At 42.6% G+C, this 23,953-nt stretch overlaps 1 protein-coding gene and 1 pseudogene across 1 annotated transcript; one reads left to right on the top strand and one right to left on the bottom strand.

Annotated features, from left to right (window-relative positions):
- Positions 1–1,902, top strand: part of LOC102000044 — a 2,502-nt pseudogene extending 600 nt beyond the window's left edge.
- A 1,912-nt stretch (positions 1,903–3,814) lies between these two features.
- Positions 3,815–11,815, bottom strand: LOC101999508 (zinc finger protein 551-like). The gene is made up of 4 exons (XM_013355538.2): positions 11,508–11,815; positions 10,878–10,916; positions 8,717–8,840; positions 3,815–6,938 (listed from the first exon to the last, which is right to left on the bottom strand). The coding sequence occupies exons 1-4, from the start codon at positions 11,538–11,540 to the stop codon at positions 5,062–5,064; spliced, it is 2,073 nt and encodes a 690-aa protein (XP_013210992.1). The 5' UTR covers positions 11,541–11,815; the 3' UTR covers positions 3,815–5,061.
- Between the last annotated feature and the right edge of the window lie 12,138 nt (positions 11,816–23,953).

Below are 23,953 nucleotides of genomic sequence, written 5' to 3'. Positions count from 1 at the left end.
AGAAGAAGAAGAAGAAGAAGAAGAAGAAGAAGAAGAAGAAGAAGAAGAAGAAGAAGAAGAAGAAGAAGAAGAAGAAGAAGAAGAAGAAGAAAGAAACAAGATGACAACAGTTACGGAAATGACAATTGTTCAAAACGATCATCATGTCTATCCCCAGATGTCTCCAAAAAGGGAGTTACCAGTGCAAACATGTCCAAGTTCAAGAACCACACCACAGGCACCCAGTCTTGACAATTCCACAGAAATATTCAAGCACTCTTGAATATCCCTTACTCTAGGCTCACGAAGTATGTTTCTGGTTGTAACAATTCCACCAACATCCTACAGGTAAAATATTAAGATCATGAATGAAATCCCACACCCAGGTCGCAGGTCTAGCTTCAGGTACAGTTCTGGCTCTAGGCCACAAAAATGATCCATAAAATGATTCCATAAAAACATCAATGTAGAGCCTGTGCACCGATGATGTGCAGCGCCCTCAAGTCTGCAAGGAACCAGTGTCTTTTATGTGATGTTTGCAAAAATTAAGTGTAAGGTTTAGGAAAAAAAAGTGCTATCATGTACCCAATGATAAGAAAGTTTTAAAATAAAATTTTTTTGTAATATCAGAGCTAGTCAGATAATTAGGCTCTAAGATTCAATTGAATAAATCAAAGTTGGAATTAATTGAGGAGCAGGACAGGGATGCTGGGAACCAAACCCTATAACTCTACAAGAAGATTATCAAGCACTCTTCACTGCTGAGCCATCTTGCCAGCCCTATGAGTTCACGAGTTTTCAATGCCTTCTAGACATGACAGGACTGCTTCACTCATGAACTACGGTTGCCTGAGTAAAACCTGCATGCAAGAGATCAAGCCAGTGAACCTTCCAGAGGGAGGGGAGAAGAACTTAAGGTCACTCAGATGGGGAACTACCGAAAGTTGATAGGTGCTAGGGAGGAAGAGGCCATTTTCTGTAAGGTCGTGGTCCACGATAGGTTTATCATGCTCCTGTGGGTAACCCCACACCCATGCATATGAGAGAAGCACTAATTGGACTGGGGGGGGGTAAGGAAAGTTACAGACAGACAGAACATGAGAATGGAAAAGTGGAGAGCAGATCTGGGAAGAGTTGAAGGGGTGTGGTGGGTGAATACAATCAAAACACGGGAAATTCAGTGAGGGACCCTGTCTAAAAAACAAGAGCAAAGTGCCAGAGGAGGACATTCAGCTTCCTGCTATGGCCCCTAAACACACAGAGATATACATGGCTATATACACAACTTATAAACACACACACACACACACAGACACATAAACATCATACACACAGACACAGAAATAAAACACACACACACACACACACACACACACACACACACACACAAAATCAAGAGAAGGACTAACTGGGAAAAGGGGGAAGACCAGGAGAGGGCAGCATAAGAGAAAGAAATGAGGGTTTGGGGGATGGGTTTCCAGTACATTGCACAAGTAAGAAAATGTCTGATTTTTTAAAAAAATATTTCTTTAAAAGAATAGGTTCCTAAATCACTAATTGTATCCACTGGGGAAATTATATTAAAAGAGCAAGAAAGACATTTGGTTTGGGGATATAAAAATGTATAAAGACATTAAAGGGCATTTTAAATGCACATATTTAGTAACTTCATCACAATTATTTGAAAACTATTTAAGATCTGCCACTCCTAATCACTATGTTTGGTGAATACTGTGTTCTTGGGGTCATCTGCAGCTATTCAATCACTACGTTGGAAACAGAATATAAAAAGGTTTTTACTACACATTCTTCCAGACTCCCTGTGTGGTGATATCTCTGCAGATGAAAACTGACCCTCAGCAGAATCTACACAAGGAAATCAGCAAAGACTATAAAACTGGACTTGACTTAACATATTACTGAAGGCTTAAACTTAAAAAACTGCTGGGTGATATGTTTAAATGCATGTTAAACATACAAATGTATGTTCTTCAGAGACATGCCATCATGCATATGACAAAAGCCTTGGGGGGGGGAGGGGGAATGTCTTCTTTCATTACCTAAAAGCAGTTGTTCTGCACGACAAGATACTGTTCATATATATAACACTGAAGCATAAGCAAAATCCTGTGTATCTTTGTTGTTATGCTCTGTCACATCTGTTAAAATAGATTTGGGCATGCCTTGGCGACATAAACCTTTAATCCCAGCAGTCAGGAAGCAGGAAGGCAAAGTGGAGGATCTCTGTGAGCTCTAGGCCAGCCCAGTCTACAAAGCAAGTTCCAAAGTAACCGGGACTACATAGAGAGCCCCTATCTCAAAATGATAAGAACAATCAAATTCACTGAAGGAAAAATAAGAAAACTATTTGAACAGTCATTTTATTAGAGATGTACAAGCAGCAATTAAGCACACGAAACAACTGTTTTATTTCAGAACACTTAAGGACAGGCCATGAAATGCACAGTGAAATGTCACAGTATACTTAGTGAAATACACTCATGATGCAGAGGACAGTCTTAGAGGGTTACCGTTGCGTGCACGCCAGGATGGAAAGGGGCAGCCACTCTCACATACCGCTGGCGAGAATGCAGAAGGGAGTTAACACATCAGAGCTGGGATTTCGTAAATGCTTTTTAAAATATTCATTCACTCCTCTGGTGTCACACCTGAAGTTATTAACACAAAGTGATTGTATGCATAGCCATACAAAACCTGAAATACTCAGAGCAGTCTTATTTGTAAGTATGCGAAATCTGTAAAGAAAATTTTCTACATAAATTAACAGATAAGCCAACAGCTGATCTACACAAAATGTTACTCAGCAACAATCACAATGTTTCATAAAAGAATCATTGTTGAATCTTGAAGTAATTATACAACATATCTACACATACACAAGCACACATGTTATGATGACAATAACTGAAAATTCCAAACAACGTAAACTAATCCACTGTGTGTGTGTGTGTGTGTGTGTGTGTGTGTGTGTGTGTGTGTGTGTATAAGCTAAGAACATTAGGTGTTCTTCTGGAGAACCTGGGTTCAGTTTCCAGCATCCACATGGTGGCCCACAACCATCTGTACTGCCAGCCCCCAGAGAGCCTACTTCCCCTCTGGCCTCCACAGGTAGTAAGCATGTACATGGTGCACAGACATACATGCAGGAAAACACACACACACACACACACACACACACACACATACATAAAATAAAGTTTAAATTAAAAACAAAATCATTGGTTGTCAGGAGAGGTAGGAAATGTAAGATAATAAATGGGCATGTCATAAACAGACAACAAAGAATTTGTTTTCATAACTATAATGATTTCCAAACTTTCCCAATCGGGGTTTTGTTTTTTTGAGCTAGGGCCGTGCTGTGTTGCACTCACTGAGCCACAAACTCCTGGGCCCAGGCAATCCTCATTCCTCAGTTTTTTTAGAAACCGGAACTGCAAGCACACGCCACGGTGCCATGCCATGTACTTTGTTGAGTGCCACTTATACAAACGACACATAAATGAAGCTATAAAAAGTAACCTGAAAAAATATACTTAGATGTCCCACTGTTCTCAAAAGTTCTTCACAACCTAATATGGATTCCACCATCTCGGAACCCGAGAGGCACAGCCTTGCTCCACTGGCAGTCCACCCTGGAAAGTAATAAAGTTACTGCCTCTTGAATTACAAATAGGTCAGAATTATACCCCATGCCACAAAAGCATCTTTCCCTTCTTGTTCTCCTGCCTGTACAGCTTCAGCCCAAATTAAAGAAAAGAATACAGGAATCTACAAAAAATGTCTCACTAATTTCTCTGACAAAAACCACAGTCATAGAGATCTAGAGGATTGTACTCACACAAGTCACTGGAACATCTACAGATGAATCTTTAGTAGAAGCCTGTTCCAGCGCCAGATACATGGCTCAGAAGGTAAAAGCACTTACCCAAATCCTGATGACCTGAACTCAATCCCTGGAGCCTACATGGTAGCACAGAATCATGTTGCAAAGCTGCCTTCTGACCGCCACACATGTGCCATGTACATGCACACCAACACACATACATGTACAATAGGGGAAATGTGAGATTATTTCTGTATCTGTTAACTCAGTTCCTGTCCCAATCACAAACTGCTCCTGCGTACTAGTCAACACACTATATATAGCAAATGGCTCCATTGCAAGGCCTGCAAAGAAATTACCCTCAGCAAGGCCAGGAATTGTGTGACATCCCAGCAGAAAAGAGAGTTTAATTGTTGACGTGCTTTAAAAGTGCCTGGTATTGTCAGAATTCTCTTCATCAGGACTTCTTACCTCACTAAAATCACAGCACCTTCCGTAAGCCAAGAACAAAAACTCCACCATTTTACCTGCTCTCATGGCTGAGAGCGGGAGCAGCCACAAACATCAGACCCTTGCTCTACACAGCTGCTTCTGGCAGCTGTATCGTACCCTTTGAAACACAGAAAGTGAGGATCTCTACAGAACTGGCCCACCTCTTCGTGCTGACATCATGGGTCAGTTGATACGTCATGCCACAGAATGAAGAGAACCTTCAAGATTAAAGATGCATAAACAAACTATCTATTCAAAAAGATAAGTCAGAGATTATGGGCAGCAAGCATTTCCCAAGTTGGCCAATTCAAACCTGGAAATATTCATAGCGAGCACAGTATGAAAACAAACTTCCCCTGAACAAGTTTCTTAGCAAAGCTGAAAACACAACTCAGACCATACCTTCCAAATAAGATTCCTGCCCTGAAAGGAAATAAGGGGTTCCCAAGGCTAAGGCCAGAGCAGAGTACAGAAGTTTGCATCTCTTGAGCACACAGGAAGGATACCCATCCCCACCGTGTCAATCTTCCAGGTTGCAATGTGACAGGGTTTCTACTGCAGACGCTGCCAATGGCATAAGTCAGGATATGGCCCTGGCAGACTAGAAACTGGAATGAAGCTCCTCAAAGTTTTCCCCCTTTGAAGGCCACATGAATTATCTTTAAACTCAGAAGGCTGCTCGTCTCCCCCAGTGTTACTACACCAACTCACTAAGCAGCACATTTCCTACACGATAAAGAAGTTTCTCAGGTGTGAACCCTCTGGTGTCGAACAAGATTAGACCTACGGCTAAAGGATTTCTCACAGTCACTGCATTCATAAGGCCTTTCCCCAGTGTGAACCCTTTGGTGCTGAATGAGGTCTGACTTGTGGGTGAAGAGTTTGCCACATTTGCTACACTCGTAAGGCTTTTCTCCACTGTGGCTTCTCTGGTGTTGAACTAGGCTAGCACTTTGGCTAAAGGACTTCCCACATTCACTACACTCGTAAGGCTTCTCTCCAGTGTGCAGTCGCTGGTGCTGAATGAGGCTAGCACTCTGACTGAAGGCTTTCCCACACTCGACACACTCATAAGGCTTCTCTCCAGTGTGCAGTCGCTGGTGCTGAATGAGGCTAGCACTCTGACTGAAGGCTTTCCCACACTCGACACACTCATAAGGCTTCTCTCCAGTGTGAACTCTCCGGTGCTGAATGAGGCTAGAGCACTGCCTAAACGACTTCCCACACTCTTCACACTCATACGGTCTTGTGCCAGTATGAATTCTCTGGTGTTGGATGAGGTCAGACTTCCGGGTGAAGGATGTGCCACATTCCCCACACTTATAAGGCCTTTCTCCAGTGTGAACTCTTTGGTGCTGGATGAGGATGAACTTGCGACTGAAGGATTTCTCACAGTCACCGCACTTGTAAGGCCTGTCCCCAGTATGAACTCTCCGGTGGCGAATGAGGTTGGAGAACTGCCTAAAGAGCTTGCCACACTCGCTACACTCATAAGGCCTTTCCCCGCTGTGAATTCGCTCGTGCTGAGTGAGTTCGGCTTTGGAGCTAAAGGCTTTCCCGCAGTCGCTGCACTGATGAGGCATTTCTCCCGTGTGGACTCTCCTATGTCTAATGAGATTGAAAATTTGTCTAAAGGATTTCCCACACTCGTAGCACGCATACGGTCTTTCTCCAGTATGAATTCGGTGGTGTCTAAAGAGGCTAGAGTTTTGTCTGAAGGATTTCCCGCACTGATCACACTGATAAGGCCTCTCTCCGGTGTGGATTCTCTGGTGTTCGGTGAGGTTAGATTTATAGGTGAAGGATTTCCTACATTCCACACACTCATAATGTACTCTATTAATGTGGTGTCTCTGATGATAAACGAGTTCGGATTTATAGATAAAGGCTTTTCCACATTCAGTGCATTTATATGGTCTTTCTTGAGGACATATTCTATCATGTGCAATGAGGTGACACTTTTTGCTAAAAGATTTTTCATGCTGACTATGCTCACATGTCCTTTGTCCCGTGTGACTGTCCTGGTGCTGAGCTAGTTTGTACTTGCAGAAGGCTTTCTCATACTTGCTACCCTCACGAGGCCCCTTTTCAGGCGACACACTGTGACACTGAACAAGAGTATGTTTGTGCCCTGAATTTTTTTGGCAATCACTGTACTTCAGTTTTTCTCCACTCAGAAGTGCTTCCCCACCCCTGCCGCTACTGTGAGGCTGCTCACTACTACAGGCGGCCTGCTGCTGAAGACAGCCTGTGGAGGCAAGAATCTTCTCCCCATCCTCCCCAAAGATGGATGGCTTCGTCAGCACACGGGGTCTGCAACTTGGCATAAATGAAGCCCTGTTAGCATCCCCTTCGGAGTGCTTTTCTCCACTGTCACTCTTCCGGTGTTGGTTAATGTCTTCATTCAAACCGGAGCTTTGCATGCCTGTTCTGCCCAAGTACAATGTCTGCACAGAGGGTGCACTTAGGAATTCATTCTGGTGCGAAATGCCTTCCAAAGCTGGAACAGGAGTCTCAAAGTGATGAGTCTCCTGAGTGGAGGGACTTGGCTTAGACATCACCCGTTCTATAGGCTCATCGTGCTCAGAGCTTACCTCTTCACTCCCCATTCCAGAACAGGACCCTGGAATCAAAGAAACAAATGTTGAAATGCTAATGAAAGGGCACTGACAGCAGTGGAGACGACAAGCCCATTCTGAAGGTGAGTCGGACACAGAAAACAATGGTACAGCTAAACTCAGGTTACACCTGCACACAAGCACTGGGGAATCTAAGGCAAGATAGTGAGGGCTTGTAAGTTTGAGGCTAGCCTGTGCTACATAACCAGGAGCTTATCACCAAAATATAAAAATAAAGAAATAAAGGGAAAAGAAACAATGAAACCTGGACTAGTCTAAGAACAAAAGAGCCGTAGACAAACTTAGGGAGCTATTTCAAATACTGACAGGATACTTCACACTAGACAGAGGACACAGGATGGGATGCAGGAAGGAGAAGCACAAGCTCCAAGCAGTTCCTCAGCTAACAGCCTTCAGCAGCACCTTTCCTACTGGGGATGTGGCTACAATGAGCAAAAGTCCTCAAATAAAAGCAAATAGCTAGAGATCAAGGGCTGATTAAGAATGTATTAAAGCAAACAGCCAGTAGTCAAGGGCTAATTAGGGCTGTGTTAAGAGCCTCATAGTACCATTTGTCAAAACTAAGACTGTAACAGCATAAAGGAACCCAAGAGCCAGAAGCCACAGGTAAAATTACAAGTTGGTAAAGTATTAAACACGGAGAAGTAAAAGTAGAAGTAGGCATGATGGGTGAGTCTTTTACTAAAACACTGGGGGACACTCTCCTGCTTCCTGGTATGATGGAAACATGCCTTTCCTGGGTGCCTATTACCAGGTCAGGTCTCCTCTAAGACAATCTTGTCATGTCAACCATATGAGGCAACCAAGTCTCTCTCCACCCTGCAGCCCTAACCACACAGGACATGACAATTACAAATATTAAAAAAGAAAAGACATCGCCCTCTCCCCCCACTCCCTTTCCCCTTCTCCCCCACTCCATTCCCCCTCCCTCTCAAGAATGAAGAGCAGTCCAGATTCCCTGCCCTACAACTAAAAAAAAAAAAAAGATTGTTTAATAGTCTAAAAAAAAAAAAGAAATATATTGCATTGGCATTTTCCAACACTGTATCAAAATATTTCTTCCTTAACATGGATAAATGACTACCAAGAAGCTTTGGATCTCTCAAACATTTATTAAATTGTTATATAAGACCATATACTGTCTATGCCATATTCTAAAGGCTTCTTCTCTCCAAATAAGAGTCTTTGTATGATTTGGTGGCAAAAAAAAAAAAAGAAGAAAAGAAAAAGCAAGTTAGTGACCAGTAGTAACTCACAGCAACTTAACATAAAATAGTATATGGGAGGAAAACAGAACCAAACTCCTAAGGGTTCGTCAAGAGTAGCCCACAGTTCATTTAAAAATAAACATTACAATGCTGGGAATTTCTCACTAGGCAGCTATGAAGAAATGACAACTAAACCTGGTGTATGCCTTTAATTCCAGTACTTGAGAGGCAGGGGCAGGCGGATCTCTATGAGGAGTTTAGGGCCAGCCTGGTCTACATAGTGCGTTCCAGTCTATCCAGGGTTATATAGAGATCGTTTCAAAAGAAAAGAAAAAGAGACAAAAACACAGAGAAAGAAAGAAAGAAAGAAAAAGAAAGAAGACAACTATAGGAATTAGGCAGGAACCAAGGCATGGGACACTACAGATGTGGACAGTCACCCTAACAGGGAGACATTTTGAGACTTGTTATGACTCCAGAGATTGCAGTCACTCTCTGGTAAAAAGTAAAGGTAGAAACCATTTAGGACACTGGGAGGGATGCAAGGACCTTACCCAGAGATGCCACAAGTGCAAGGTTCTCCAGCATCACACTGCAGTATAGGAACCTCTGGGCCTTATCAAGAAGCACCCATTCTTCCTGGGAGAAGTGAATGGCCACATCCTCAAAGGTCAGACCCTATTGCAACACAAACAATTCATCATATGATTAGCTTCCCTTCCAAACTCCAAGCACACATCGTTTGCTTACTGTATTTTCCATCTCATATCAGAGGAGACACTCAGCCCAATGTCCACTCTCTGCTCAATGATATTGTGCCCTTCCACAGAAATGGGGGAGATATAAACACAGCTTAAATCTAACCTCTAGGCCTAGGATGAAGGCCACTACCCCCTCTTGTCAATGCTGTGGCTGTCACAGATACTGGTTATGGAGAAAAATGGTCATAGAAAAAATAGGCTAACTTGAATTTTGTCTTATCAGACAACATCCCTGAGGATCCTAAAAATCCTCCAGACACAAGGAAACAGGCTCCCCCTTTATCCTATGGCTCCTTACTGCCATATGGCTCCTGGGGCAATCATTTCGTACTACATCTGTACATAGCACTCTATGAGTATACGCACGTGTGTGTTTGTGTGTGTGTATACATGCACATATGCATACAAGCATACATTCATTTGTGGAGGCAAGAGGTCAATGCCGAGGGTCACATTCAATTATTCTCTATTTTTTAAGTCAAGCCTTCTCATTGAACCTGGAACCCACTGTTCAACCAGACAGGCCAGCCAGTGAACTTCAGAGATCTGCCTGTTTCTGTTTCCCACCCTCAACCCCACCCCACACACACTTTATATGGGTGCTGGCAATCTGAATTCAGGTCCTTGTGCATTAAAAGCAAGCACCTTACCCACTGAGTCATCTCCCCAGTCCCATACCCAGCACTCTAAATCATGTATCTTTTGTATGACTATATTCCCACAGCTACAACCTTAAAAGACCCCACAGCCCTGCATGATAGGAAAAAAGTGTTATGATCCATTTTCTTGTGAAGACTCCAAGGTAATGCGCATCCCTCACCCAGCCCTATCTTGCCATGAGTATATACCACGCCTGAGCACCACTTACTCCCAGTGTTTCTGTCTCAGTGATCACTGACCACCACGCACAGCACCAATAGCTAGAAGGACGATAAGCACGGCCTAACTCTGGCCCTGATATGTGGAGCTGAATGCTTTATTTCCATAGAATTGGCCTGTCGTCCTCCACATCCTTCATCCTATATACAACCAAATAAAGATCTGCAACTTCATTTCTATGCCCTCAATGTGAGGGCTTTGAGGTTACCAGTTTCTATTTCCATCCCAAGTGCATAGGATTCTGTTCCACATCTCTCTCTATTCTTGCTGACATCCAACCACAGCTACACTGAGAGCAGTTCCTTGGCCTACCCACTGGTTCCTCAGTATGTGGGGTCCAGAGAGTCCTTGGGAAATTCAAAGAGGGTCCAACATCCCCCTCTTCCAAACCTCTCACAGATGCCACTCCAAAGCAGCCCCAACCCTGTTATGATGGGATCCTACCTTATTCTAATTCTTGGTTCAAACTTACCCACTAACCATCACTCATAGAAGCCAGGTATGTTGACTCGTGCCTATAATTCCAGCACTTGGGAGGCTGGGGCAGGAATACTGCCAGCTTGGGCTACCTAGTGACATGGTAGGCCTCTTTCACCCCAAGTACATACAAACAGTAAAAACTGCTGAAGGAACCAGACCAGCTCTGAGGCCTGGAAAAGACACTACAACCTGCCATGCTACCTGCAAGTTGTACAGTGCATCCAGGGATCCTTCCATAAGCCATTAACCCATGCTGGGGTGGGCTTCTGTTGACACAGCTCAACTTTGAAACATTTCTACTCCTGAAAGGAACCCCTGACCCACGTTCCAGTATGTGCCTCAGCCTGAAGCAAGGATTGAAGTAGTGCAGGCAAGTGCAGATCTCCTTTCTCCTTGGGAGAAGCAACCTTCTCCAGCTCCGTTCACGCTGCCAGCGATTTCATACAACCCTCAGCCTATACACAAAACTGTGTTGCACACCTAACACGTTCAAGACCGCAAGGCCCAGGGCTATACAGTGAGAGAACAGTCCAAGGACATGGTTAATCTAAAAACTGTGTACGTTAGGAGGAGGGTAATGGCAGGTTCTGCTTACCGGGCCTGACCCCATCACTGGCTCTGAAGTCAAGAGAATCTGAAAAACAGAAGGAGACTCTGAGACTCTGGCAGCCACAGGCAGGTTCCACAGACTCCAGTGACTCGGTGCCCACCCTGGGGCTAGGTGGCCTAGGATGTCTGCCTAGGATGACTGCCGAGTGTCTATGCTGTGGGTCACAGCGCTGAATCTCAGCTGTGAGATGTGACACCTGTGACAAGCACTCTGTTCTCTCCTGCCTATCATGTCTCTTCCTGTTTGTTTTTCCTCTGAGTAACTTCTGGAAAGTATTTCCAGAACATGGTCTATTTCCGGACATGGTCACTGTTCACAATTCTCACTGGTTCCAGTGTCCTAAGAATTAAAATCAAATCCCTCTGGTGCACCGGGGCCTCACAACTCTTTCAGTAGACGCTATGACTCTGTATCTCCTATGCCCAGCCGCCCTTCCAGGCCTTTGCACATTGCAACAGTCACAAACCCCAGCACACGGATGTTATGAATGGGGCTCCCCGCTCCCACCCACAAGCATCTTCTGCCCGGGACACCAGCTACGTACTGCAGGGTCATGATGGGGCCCTCTCTCCGGGCTCTAGCACTAGGGTGATAACCACAGGACGCAGCACTTACCTGTGCCGGGTCCCTGTATGCGGCCGCGGCCATTGGACTGACTCTGCAGCGGGAGCAAGGACCTGGTCGCTCAGGTCTCTTCCCCAGGCCCGGCGCGGGTCACGTGGGCGGAGTCGCTGGGCCTCAGCCAGGCCTCGGTACCGCAAAGCAGCTCTCTGCGCTCCGCCTGCGAGAAGGCTCACCTCGGCTGGAGCCTACAGATAGGTAAACAAACCCCAGAAACGCCAAAACCACGGCTAAGAGGAGAACTACGCCGGAAGTCCAGCTCCAGGAACAAACCAGTCGCGCGAGCGTACACACACTCAGACTCAGACACACAGATACACACACACCCAAAAGTAAAAATAATGTCAAGTTTTCATTGGCTCAGCTCACTTCCCAACATCTCGTGTGCTTATTGCATTCCGGGAAATGTAGTTTCCACAGCTTCCCAGGCAGGTATCCCATCCCCCATCTTGACCCCTGTAGACTTAGTTTAAAAGAAAGGGGGCGTGCTGCTGGGACTACAGCTTCCAGGGGAGAGAGAGATGCTTAAATGAAGCTGTTCCTGGATTTCTGGGATCTGTTGTATGGCTCATCATCTCTATGTTTGGTAACTTATTTCAGAAACCACGAAGCTCATTGACATCAAGAGTCTAAAAAGGAAACAGATTCAAATGGACATATTCCATATAGGAGACACCAAGATCAGCTCTTATAAGGTCAACGCATCCGTGATAGGATAGGACTTTATGGTGATTCAGATATTTATGGCACACCCGTACACCTATAAGAACCCTTCACCAGTACTCTGAAAGGAAATTCATAAAGTTTATTGATATCACACACACACACACACACACACACACACACACACAAACACACCATAAATGTGCGTGCACGTATGTATGTGTGTATACACACACTATTGGCTTGACTATAATGAACATTTTCTTATTGCTGTCCAGCTGTTTTCAGTCAAAAGCATTAGTGACAAAATTTGTAACTCTCTGTATGTTCAGTAATGACAAGACAAAAAGAAAAACAAACAATGTCAATTGGGTAGATAATGTGGAATATAAAGAGGGATGTTTTGCCTACCCTAGAGCAGAAATTGAGGAGACATCTTTGCGTCTTATTATCTCAGAAAGAGGCTCTCCTGCCCATTTTCTAGTAATTGTATTCAGTGCATAAATTCATATTGATCTTTTTCACTTAATATTTCTTGCTCAACATTCAAAGAAACAGTTGCCTTAAGAATTTACATGCTCCTTAGGTGGATATATTTATTCTCCTAGAAAGACACAAACAAAACCCTGCCCCAACCCTAACATTGGGTGAGTTTCCCTTTTTGGCAGCTTATATCTGATCAAATGAAAGGCATTTGTTAGTCTTATAAGTTAGTTTAGATTGATGGCCATGAGGCTACACTTATGCAATTTGATTGTTAGTTTTTTAAAAAAATACTACGTGATAATTGTTAAAATATTTGTCTTTGGGACCTGGAGAGGTAATTCAACAGTTAAGGGCACTTGCTGTTCTGGCAGAGGACTGGATTCAATTTCCAGCACCCAAATGACAGTTCACACCCATCTGTCAGTTCCAGAGGAGCCTACACCTTCTCTGGTCCCCTCAAGCACCTGTACACACATGGTACACATACATACATATATGCTGGCAAATACACTTTTTGCACATTTATTTTTTACCTATTTTAAGTTGTTATTTATTGGCTAATGTTATTGGTTTTTTAATTGATTTTTATTGAACTCTACATTTTTCCCTGCCCCCTTCCCTGCCTCTCCCTTCCCCTTCAACCCTCTCCCATGGTCCCCATGCTCCCAATTAACTCAGGAGATCTTGTCTTTTTCTACTTCCCATGTAGATTAAATCCATGTATGTCTGTCTTGGGGTCCTCATTGTCTGAGCTCTCTGAGATTGTGATTTGTAGGCTGGTTTTCTTTGCTTTATGTTTAAAAACAACTTATGAAAGAGTACATATGATAATTTTCTTTCTGGATCAGAGTTACCTCACTCAATATGATGTTTTCTAGCTCCATCAATTTCCCTGAAAATTTTTCTTTCTGCTGTGTAGTACACCATTGTATAAATGTACCACATTTTCCTTATCCATTCTTTGTATACTCAAGGGGCATTTAGGCTGTTTCCAGGTTCTGGCGGCAAACAATGCTACTATGAACATAGTTGAACACATGTCCTTGTGGTATGTTTGAGCATCCTTTGGGTATATACCCAAAAGTGGTATTTCTGGGTCTTGAGGAAGGTTGTTTCCTAATTTTCTGAGAAATTGCCATACTGATATCCAAAGGGGTTTTATCAGCCTGCACTCCCACCAGCAATGCAGGAGTGTTCCCTTTACCCTATAACCTCTCCAGCACAGGTTGTCATCAGTGTTTTTGATCTTGGCCATTCTTAGCAGTGTAAGATGGAATCTCAGAGTTGTTTTGATTTGCATTTCTCTGATGGCTAAGGATGTTGAGCATTTTCTTAAGTGTCTTTAAGCCATTTTAGATTCCTCTGTTGAGAGTTCTCTGTTTAGGTCTGTACTCCCCCTTTTTTATTGGATTATTTGTTCTTTTGATGACCAATTTCTTGAATTCTTTGTATATTTTGGAGATTAGACCTCCGTCTGATGTGAGGTTGGTGAAGATCTTTTCCCACTCTGTACACTGCATTTTGTCTTGTTGACCATGTCCCTTGCTTTATAGAAGATTCTCAGTTTCAAGAGGTCCCATTTATTGTTTCTCTCAGTGTCTGTGCTACTGAGGCTATATTTAGGATGTGATTTTCTGTGCCAATGCGTTCAAGTATACTTCCCACTTTCTCTTCTATAATTTTCAGTGTGGCTGGCTTTATGTTGAGGTCTTTGATCCATTTGGACTGGAGTTTTATGCATGGTGATAGATATGAATCTATTTTCATTTTTCTACATGTTGATATCCAGTTATGCCAGCACCATTTGTTGAATATGCTTTCTTTTGTTCTATTTTATATTTTTCCCTTTTGTCAAAAATCAGGTGTTCACGGTTGTGTGGATTAATATCCGGGGCTATTCAGTTCCATTGGTCCTCCTGTCTGTTTCTAGGCCAATACTAAGCTGTTTTCAGTACTATGGCTCTGTAGTAGAGTTTGAAATCAGGGATTGTGATGCCTCCAGAAGTTTCCTTATTGTACAGGATTGTTCTGGCTGTCCTAGATTTTTTTTTTTACTTTTTTATATGAAGTTGAGTACCGTTCTTTCGAGATCTGTGAAGAATTTTTCTGGGATTTTGCTGGGAATTGCATTGAATCTGTAGATTGCTTTTGGTAAGATTGCCATCTTTACTATGTTAATTCTACCTACCCTAAAGCATGGGAGACCTTTCTACTTTCTGGTGTCTTCTTCTATTTCTTTCCTCAAAGATTTAAAGTTCTTGTCATACAGGTCTTCCACTTGTTTGATTAGAGTTACTCTGAAACATTTTATTCTATTTGTGGCTATTGTGAAGGGTGGTGTTTCTCTGATTTCTTTCTCAGCCCATTTATCATCCATATAAAGGAGGGCTACTGATTTTTTTTTAGTTAATCTTGTATCCTGCTACATTACTGAAAGTATTTATGAGTTGTAGAAGTTCCTTCGTAGAATTTCTGGGGTCACTTATGTAAACTATCATATCACCAGCAAATAGTGAGAGTCTGACTTCTTTTCCAATTTGTATCCCCTTGATCTCCTTTTGTTGTCTTATTGAAGAGCACTTGCTACTCTTACAGAGGACCAAAGTTTACTTCCCAGCATCAATAACCACTTATAACTCCAGTTCATGGGAATTAATGCACTCTACTAGACTTTGCAAGCACCAGGCATGCTTCTGAGGCACTTTCTTACAGGCACACACACACACACACACACACACACACACACACACACACACACACAATGGTCAAAGAATTACTTGGGGAGTCAGTCTTTTCCTTCCACTGTATGAGTCCCAGGGATCAAACTCAGGTTATAGCCCTTGGCAGCGATGTCTTCACAAGCTAAGCCATCTCTCTGGCCATAATCTTTTCTTGATGAATCTACCTTTCTTGTGTGTTGAACATACAACACACAAAAGAATTTGTGAATGACAGTTCCTCCAATTCACTTCTGATAGTCAAAGCTTCACTTTTTATCCTTTTGGCTAAGACCAAATGCCATACCCAGCAACTCGCTCCTACCCACTCATTCTCATCTTCCCCCATCTAGGAATCCATCATATAAGGGAGGCCTTAGCCTGATCTGCCCCTAAAAATTCTAATCCATTTCAGGGATTTGAACACAGAGCAGGTGTTTTTCTGAGGTTTCCAATCTCCACGCAGACACTGTCACTGCACTAAAGAATGAAATGATAATCACCTCCCAGCAGGTTGACCTCACTGTGTGCCAAGCCTTTATAGCAGAGATGAAACACCCTCCTGTGGCATGCTCTGAATGTGACCAAGATAGCTACTGACCTAGCGAACATACTTGGTAAGTTGTCCCCTTCTTTTCTGATAGTTTGGTTTCTCTGGAAATCATTAAGAATGTAGTATAAATATGCTATCTTTTTGAGATAGGCTGTAACAAAATTCCTCAGAACTAGCCAGGAGCTATTGGGTTGAAATGATGCACTTTGTTCAACCTGCAAGGAGGTTGGCCAGCAGATTTTAAAACCTGTAGTAGCTTGTTGTCCTAGATCTGAGAATTCACTTATGAGCATTTTCTGTAACATCCACACAGCCATACATTCCCTAATATTTTGCTTTTATTCAATTATTGAATCCTATGGAATTATGCTAAACTAATTCTGCTTAAACTAAGTGTAAATAATACCTCATTGATAGATTAATGCTGAATTCTCCTATAAGATTAGGCTTGTATCTATATTTTATGTATTTTTTTGAGACAGGGTTCTACTATGAAGGTCTGACTGACCAGGCTAGCCTCAAACTGACAGAGATCTTTTGCATGCTGGGATTGATGCCTGGTTGATTCTTTATTTTTTTAGGTTAATTTTAGGTTTATGATTTATTCTTGACACAAGTTTTGGCATTATATATGTTTAAGAAAAATGCACGTTGATGTATTTTTTTATTCTTTGTGTGTGTATTCAGGCATGCACACATTTGTACACCTGAGTGCAGTGCCCACGGAGTCCAATAGAGGCATACAAACATACAAATTCTTGTAGCCATAATTGCAGGGACTTGGGAACTTAACAAGATATGTGCTGGGAACTAAACTGGGGTCCTCTGGAAAACTCTGAAGTGTTCTTAAGCTCCAAGCCCCATTTTACATTTTTAATATACATGGTTGTATGTGCATATGTAATGTTGTTCATTTGGAGGGCAGGGGACAACTTGTAGCCTTTTGTCTTGTTCTGCTACCACATAGGTCCCATGTATCAAACTCATGTCACCAGATGCTGCAAGCTGCACCATTATACAGTAATTGCTCAGCCGGCTTTTCACGAGCAACTTACCCAGAACCAAGGGATCTGGAAAAGGCTGAACCAAAAGGCAAGGCTTTTCGGCGTTACTGCTTTGTGAATAGAGTGGCTGTCCTTTACTGTAGATTTTTCACTGTAGCTAACTCGCTTTCTGTTACATATGGAGATGATGAGGGCCTGCAACCAATTCAGGATGCCTTGTCCTTCCTCATAGATGGTCTCAAAATTCATCAGCCCCATTCCACCATGCTGCCTCCACCCACAGCAGCCCAGTTCCCTCCTGGGGGCAGATTAAAGTCTGACATCTGAAGTTACTCAAATTCTGATGAACCAGGGGAAAGCCTTGACTCCTGAAAATCATTTCCTAGCAGTGCTCACTCTCCAGGTATTCAGTTTGTTTCCTTGTACCTTAGCTCAGGAGACTTATTGGGGTTATGTCAGAAGCCCCTCTTTTTCACCCAGCCACATGGGATTCTGAAGCTATAAAGGCTGTTTCTAACAACTCCTTTTTATTAGGGGGCTAATGTCTAGTTTTATACACCCCCACTCAGTCAAACAATTTGATTTCTAAGGATATTCAGATAGCCTCCCCTTATGCTTTTTTGCCTAAACAACAACAACCCTTATACCAGGATGCCTGCCCTTAAAGCACAGAACTCTCAAAACCAGTCAGCATAAATATAATGTCTGGTTGTTGAATGTAACTTCTCCTATAAATTGGTATCAACCACTTGGATTTATTCCAGACCTCACATCACCCCCTAAGAAATTTCCAATTTGTGACTCTACACTTTCAAATCATGCCTGGGATGATGTGAGGTACAATACTGGCTGTCCTAAATGGACACGCTGCATTTTCCCCAAAACAGGAATTGTTTTTCCTCCCTATGACAATACCCTGGTAAAGAGACATGATTGGTCTTACACCTCCCTAGAACCTACTGTAAACCAATGAACAACTTTTGTCTGGGTCAGACCAATGTATGTGGCCCTGCCCTCTCATTTCCAAAACCTCAGACTCAGTTATATGGGTTGCTATATACCGTGTTGGCCTTCAACTACCTACACAAGTGAACTACAATTCCTTTGATAGTCAGGCCTGTATTATGTTTCCTTTTGCCATCTTATATACAGGACAGACAGGAACTTTAAACATGGTTGCTAATAGATCAGTTTATGACATCTCCGGCAAGGATTGTTATCTAACTAACTATTAACTCATCTACTAACCCTAAAGCATCCCTCCTTCTCTGTAGGCCATCCCACATACTGCTACCTGTTAACCTTTCTTCGTCATGGTATGAAGACTCTGTCATATTTGCCTCAGAGCATGGTGCCAATGCTCTTTCAGACCCTAAAAGATTTATTGCTGAGCTTATCCTAGGTATTACTGCTCTTATAGCCATTGTGGGTTCTGTAGCTGTCTCCACCACAGCTCTGATTCAACAAATATATACTGCTAACCATGTTAACACCTTATCTAAGAATGTTTCTATGGCCCTAGTAACTCAGGAAGGAATTGATTAAGGGCTAATAGATACGATAAACGTTTTAGAAGAAACTGTCCTTTATATGGGCAATCAGATTCAGAATATTAAGGTACACTTAAAAACATTGTGTCATGCTGATTATAAATGGATTTGTGATTATAAATGGATTTGTGTTACACCTCAGCTCTTTAATGGATAAGATTGTCCTGGAATCAAGTACCTGAGAGGTGTCTGGAATAATTCCCAGCTAGGTATAAACATAGGCACACTACATTCTCAAATTAGTGCTATTAATAGCTATTGGCCATTCCAGACCCCAGCCTTCTTCTGCAGAAGGCATAGCCAATTATTTTGTTAACTCAGTCAAAGATTTTGTTGATATTAATTCCTTTTTATTAACTTGGTAATTATAGAATCATTAATTCTTTTATTTTTATTCTTTATTCCAGTCATCATCAAAAAAATAGGATCAACTATATGCGTTACTCGAGAGAAATTCACACATTTCATTTTTTAAATGAGAAAACGGGAATTACTGCAAGCCATGACATTATACAGTAATTGCCACCTTTTCAAGAGCAGCTTATCAGAACCAAGGCATCTGGTAAAGGCTAAACCAAAAGGCAAGGCTTTTTGGCATTTTTGCTTTGTGAATAAATCAACTGTCCTTTGCTGTAGATTTTTCACCGTAGTTAATTCCCTTTCTGTTACATATTTGGAAATTAATTCCCACAGTTCAGAACTGTTTAGTGAAAACAATTTCTCACTGCCAGGCCTTCTTCCTCTCTCCTAGGTAAGTGTAGAGATCTGCTTTCCTGCATGGCTACTGGCCAATCAGCATATATTTAAAATACAAGTTACAAAGTATAGACCCTATCCCACAGCATTGGTAACCTGTAGTGTGAAAGGAGCTGCGGGCAGGCCTGCTTTTTATCCTGCCTGGCTCCCGCATGGTTAGATTTATACCCGAAATAACAACACACAAAGTTCATTCTTTTAAACACTGCCTGGCCCATTAGTTCCAGCCTCTTATTGGCTAATTCTTATAACTTGCTTAACCCATTTCTAATAATCTCTGTAGCACCACGAGGTGGTGGCTTACAAAGAAGGATTCTAGCCTACATTCCATCTTGGGCCAGAGCTTCATCGTGTCTGCCTGAATCTGCTGCTTTCTCCCAGCATTCTGTTCTCTCTACTCCACCTATCTAAGCTGCTGTCCTATCAAAGGCCAAGGCAATTTCTTTATTAACCAATGAAATCAACACAAAACAGAAGACCTCCCACATTACTGTAGAACTAAGGATAAGGAGGAATGATGCAGATTTAAGGAACAATATAGAACTAAGAGCAGTGTAGAACAAGGAGAACAAGTAACAGGTGGAACTATGAGAAATGATGGATTGAAGAAAGAAGAACAAAGAAACATGGACAGATGGTTTCTGTTGTGAGTCAGTTTCTTGTCTCTCTTAAGGCTTCCTATAATTACACATGTTAATAACTTTACCCGCTGAGCCACATACTTCTAAATGCTAACAAGAAGTAAAATATTTTGTAACAGCTCGGCTCCATGATTTCTTCTCTGCATTGCTTGCTGTCACCCACAAAAGCTATTTTTATAATTTGTGATTCACTTTCACTTTTTGAATATAAAAGGTGAGAGACAAACCTGTGCAATATATTATTTCTCTGATTTGTAAATCCTGGTGTTTCCTCAAAGAGAAGCAGTCAACAGGACTTCCTCAGCGGGCCCACAGCTGCACAGAGCTCTCTCAGGACAGTGCCAATCTCCCTGGATCTTCCAGAGACTAGAGAAAAGCGCATCATTCAGGTGGGTTGTTATAAACAATGCTGTTGGAAGTCACTGTGCATCAACAAAAGACCTGTTTAATGCTCATGTTCACAACAAAAATTGGCTTTGATAGAAAAGACATTTGGAGATGTGAGAGGAGTAACTCTAGCTGCTGTGCCGTGGTTGTTTATGTTATAACAGAAAGCAGCTGAGAGGAGAAAGGAGCTTATTTTTGCCTATAGCCCAAGGCAGATAATATACCATGAGGAGGAAGGTATGAAAACAGTGAGGGACAGAGGGGAGGGAGGGTAAGGAGCTGGAGGACTAAAGACTAACAAGAGAAACAACAGTAAGTGGGGCCGGGCCATAGCACTCAAGACTCCCTCACTCCATCCCAGTGATGGACTTCTTCCAGCAAGGCTCCCTCTCCTAAAGGACTCATGAAGTCATCAACAGTCACTAACTGGAGAGGAAACGCTCAAATACCATAAGTCTATGGAGGACATTTCCCATTCAAAGAACCTCAAGTTAAAATCCATCTCCAAATCTCTCTGATTCAAATAATACAAACCTCCAACCCCTCCTAGATATAGATACCTTAGTTTATACTGACTTAAACTGAGAAATGGTATTCCTCATTCAGACCACAAATGGAATCTTAGTCAATTTCTTCCTCTTTCATCTGTATAACTTTCCATTGTTCACTGCACAGATGGCGAGACCCATGAACTTGATTCTCAATCAGTTGGTCATCTCAAACACTCTGGTTCTTTTCTCCAAAGGGATTCTGATGGAGGAAGGTCATTGGTTAATTAAATAAAGAAACTGCTTATGCTGATAGGTTAGAACATAGGTGGGTGGAGTAAACAGAACAGAATGCTGGGAGGAAGAGGAAGTGAGCTCAGAGACGCCATGTTCCCCTCTCCCGGGTAGATGTGATAACTCTGCTCTCTGAGGCACTCGCGATAAAGCTCCAACCCAGGATGGACGTAGGCTAGAATTTTCCTGGTAAGCGCACCTAGGGGTGCTACACACCTTATTAGAAATGGGCTAGTCCAGGTGCCAGAAGAGGCTAGATATAATGGGCCATGCAGTGTTTAAAAGAATACAGTTTGTGTGTTGTTATTTCGGGGCATAAGCTAGCCAGGCGACCAGGAGCTGGGGAGGCAGGAACACAGCCCACAGCTCCTACAACAGGATTCCTCAGACAGTGGCCACCTTTGGGTTGACATCTTTCCTCGGGAAGACTGGGTGCAAACTTCTTCTCTATTTGTACAGAGTAGCCAAAGGGGTCTCCCTCAGCACCACCTCCCTCCTCAGTGGCTTTCAGGCCATTAAGCTTCACCCCAATACTTTGGGGTGGCTGAACCTCAGAACTAGACCCTCAAAATGTATTGGTATGTGCAATTTTCTTTGCTGGATCCTGCAGCTTCTGATAAACATCTCTGTTATCATGATTGTTGGTGAACCTAAGAATAACAGAAACCTGAGTGCTAAAGGATTACACAGATACTGTTCCTCAACCATGCCTGAGAGATTAACTTTCCTGCTAAGAGGAGTGATTCTATCCCTAAGTGATATTATGTGTCTGGTTCTCATGACCTGGGCCAGTGGCTGCATGGTCCTTGTCCTGCATAAACACAAGCATCAAGTCCAGCACATCCATAGTCACAGCCTCTCCCAAAGGTCTTCCCACGAGGACAGAGCCACATGAACCATCCTGATCCTGGTGACCATGTTTCTGTCCTTTTACTCTCTAGCTTCCATCTTATCATTTTGTATAACCCAGACTGTGAACCCGAGCCCTTGGCTGCTGAACACCTCTGTGCTACTGTCATTGAGCTTCCCAACACTCAGTCCCCTTGTGTTCAATTTTAGCAACATTTGTGTCCCTCATTTCTGCTCTGTGTTTTGGACAAAGAAAGCAAACAAACCAACTATGGTCTCTGAGGATTGAATTCCCTCTAGGACATGCTAAGTTTAATGCACTCACTTTCCCCCAATATTTATAGGCTTACATGCTTGTTGTCATGCTTGATAATCTGTAAAATTTGGGGGATCCAGTGTTCAAAAAAAATGACAATTATGCTTCTCAGTTCTTGTTACACTGTCAAAAAAGTGAGCATAGGACCTCTCCCAAGGAACAATGTATGCTGATTACAGATCTTTACCTCTCCATCTATGTCCCAGATCTGGTCCCCCAGTCTCATTCCTGGCTTGCAGCAGAACATCAGTGGAAGAAACCCCAACCCTGATCTCTAATAGATCCCATCGATATCCCCATCCTAGAGCCCCTCCCTCCCCTTGTTGCTTTGTTGAAGCCCCCCAACCCCAACATGCTCTCCTTGTAACAAATTGATCACTCCTGCCAGGTAAGTAGCTAGAGACACTGCAGATCTTCAGCTCTCCTTCCGCTCCTCCAGATACAATCCCCCAGTCTCATCCACAGCTCTGTAGCAGAACACCTACTGTGGTCTCCTTTTCTTCACTGATCGAATCCCCAGTGGATCACAGAGATCTTCTGTTCAGACTTCCTTCCCCCTTCTCATCCTATTATTCCAGCCTCCAATAGAAGCAGGCATTTTCTGAGAACAGACTAGAATCACAAGCCAGGGAAATACATAAGCCAACTGAAGACCTTGACCACAGCCCCATCTTCTCCAAATGCAGTACCCTAGTCTCAGAACAACTTGGACGCAATTGTCCTTAGAGTAACAAAAATTTTACTAAAAAAAAAAAAATCAAGTTGGGCTACTGCTCAGCTTGCTTTGTTTCACTGATGGTCTGTGTTTGGGTCTCATGGTCTGGGCCAGTGTCTTCATGGTGAGAATCCTCCATAGGCACAAGAGTCAGCTACAGCACATCCACAGTGCCCAACATTCCCTCAGAGTCTCCCCTGAAGACAGAGCCACAAAAACCATCTTGATCCTTGTGTGCACCTTTGTCCTCTCCTACTCAATGTCCTTCATATTAGTTATATATACTGTCGTATTTGACAATCCAAGGCTGTGGATAGTCAGCATATTTACATTGCTAGACACGTGCTTCCCTGCATTTTTACCTCTCCATCCTAATCTTAATCTGCCATAACAAATATACTCCCCAAAATAATTTTCTCTGCTGTAGGAAAAGGTAATTATTACCTATTTTTCCTGCAATAGGAAAATATATTTTTCTTTGTTCTTGATTCTGTTCATTCCTATTCATTAATATATTCATATGTGCTTTTCTTCTTTGTTCAAGTATAAGTCTCAGTGTTGACCAGACGGTATTAGTTAATGATGGTTAATGGTGATAGTCCACTTGACAGGATCTAGAATCATTCAGGAAACAACATCTGGACATGCCTTTAAGGGAGTTTCTAAGTTGGGTTAATGGTGTTAGGAGACCCAATCTAATTCTGCATAGCCATCAAATCTCTGATTAGATTCCTGGACTAATTAAAGTGGGGAAAGCAAGCTGATAACTGGCATGCAGCTCTCTTTGCTATCAGATTATAGATGCTATGTAATCAGCTGCCTTAACTTCCTGATTCCATGATTCCCTGCCAAAATGGACTGTACACTCAAACTGCAAGCTAAAATAAACCCCTCCCATCCTAAGTTGTTTTGCCATTTTCTGTCAGAATAATGAAGAAATTAAGTATGACAGTAATACAATAGCACCCTAAATTACACTGATAAAAATCATATGAGCCAGCATAGAGGCTGCATCATATTT

Source organism: Microtus ochrogaster, unplaced genomic scaffold (assembly GCF_000317375.1).
Source record: "Microtus ochrogaster isolate Prairie Vole_2 unplaced genomic scaffold, MicOch1.0 UNK163, whole genome shotgun sequence".
NCBI classification, from domain to species: Eukaryota; Metazoa; Chordata; class Mammalia; order Rodentia; family Cricetidae; genus Microtus; species Microtus ochrogaster.
This window is presented reverse-complemented; position numbering and strand designations above follow the sequence as displayed.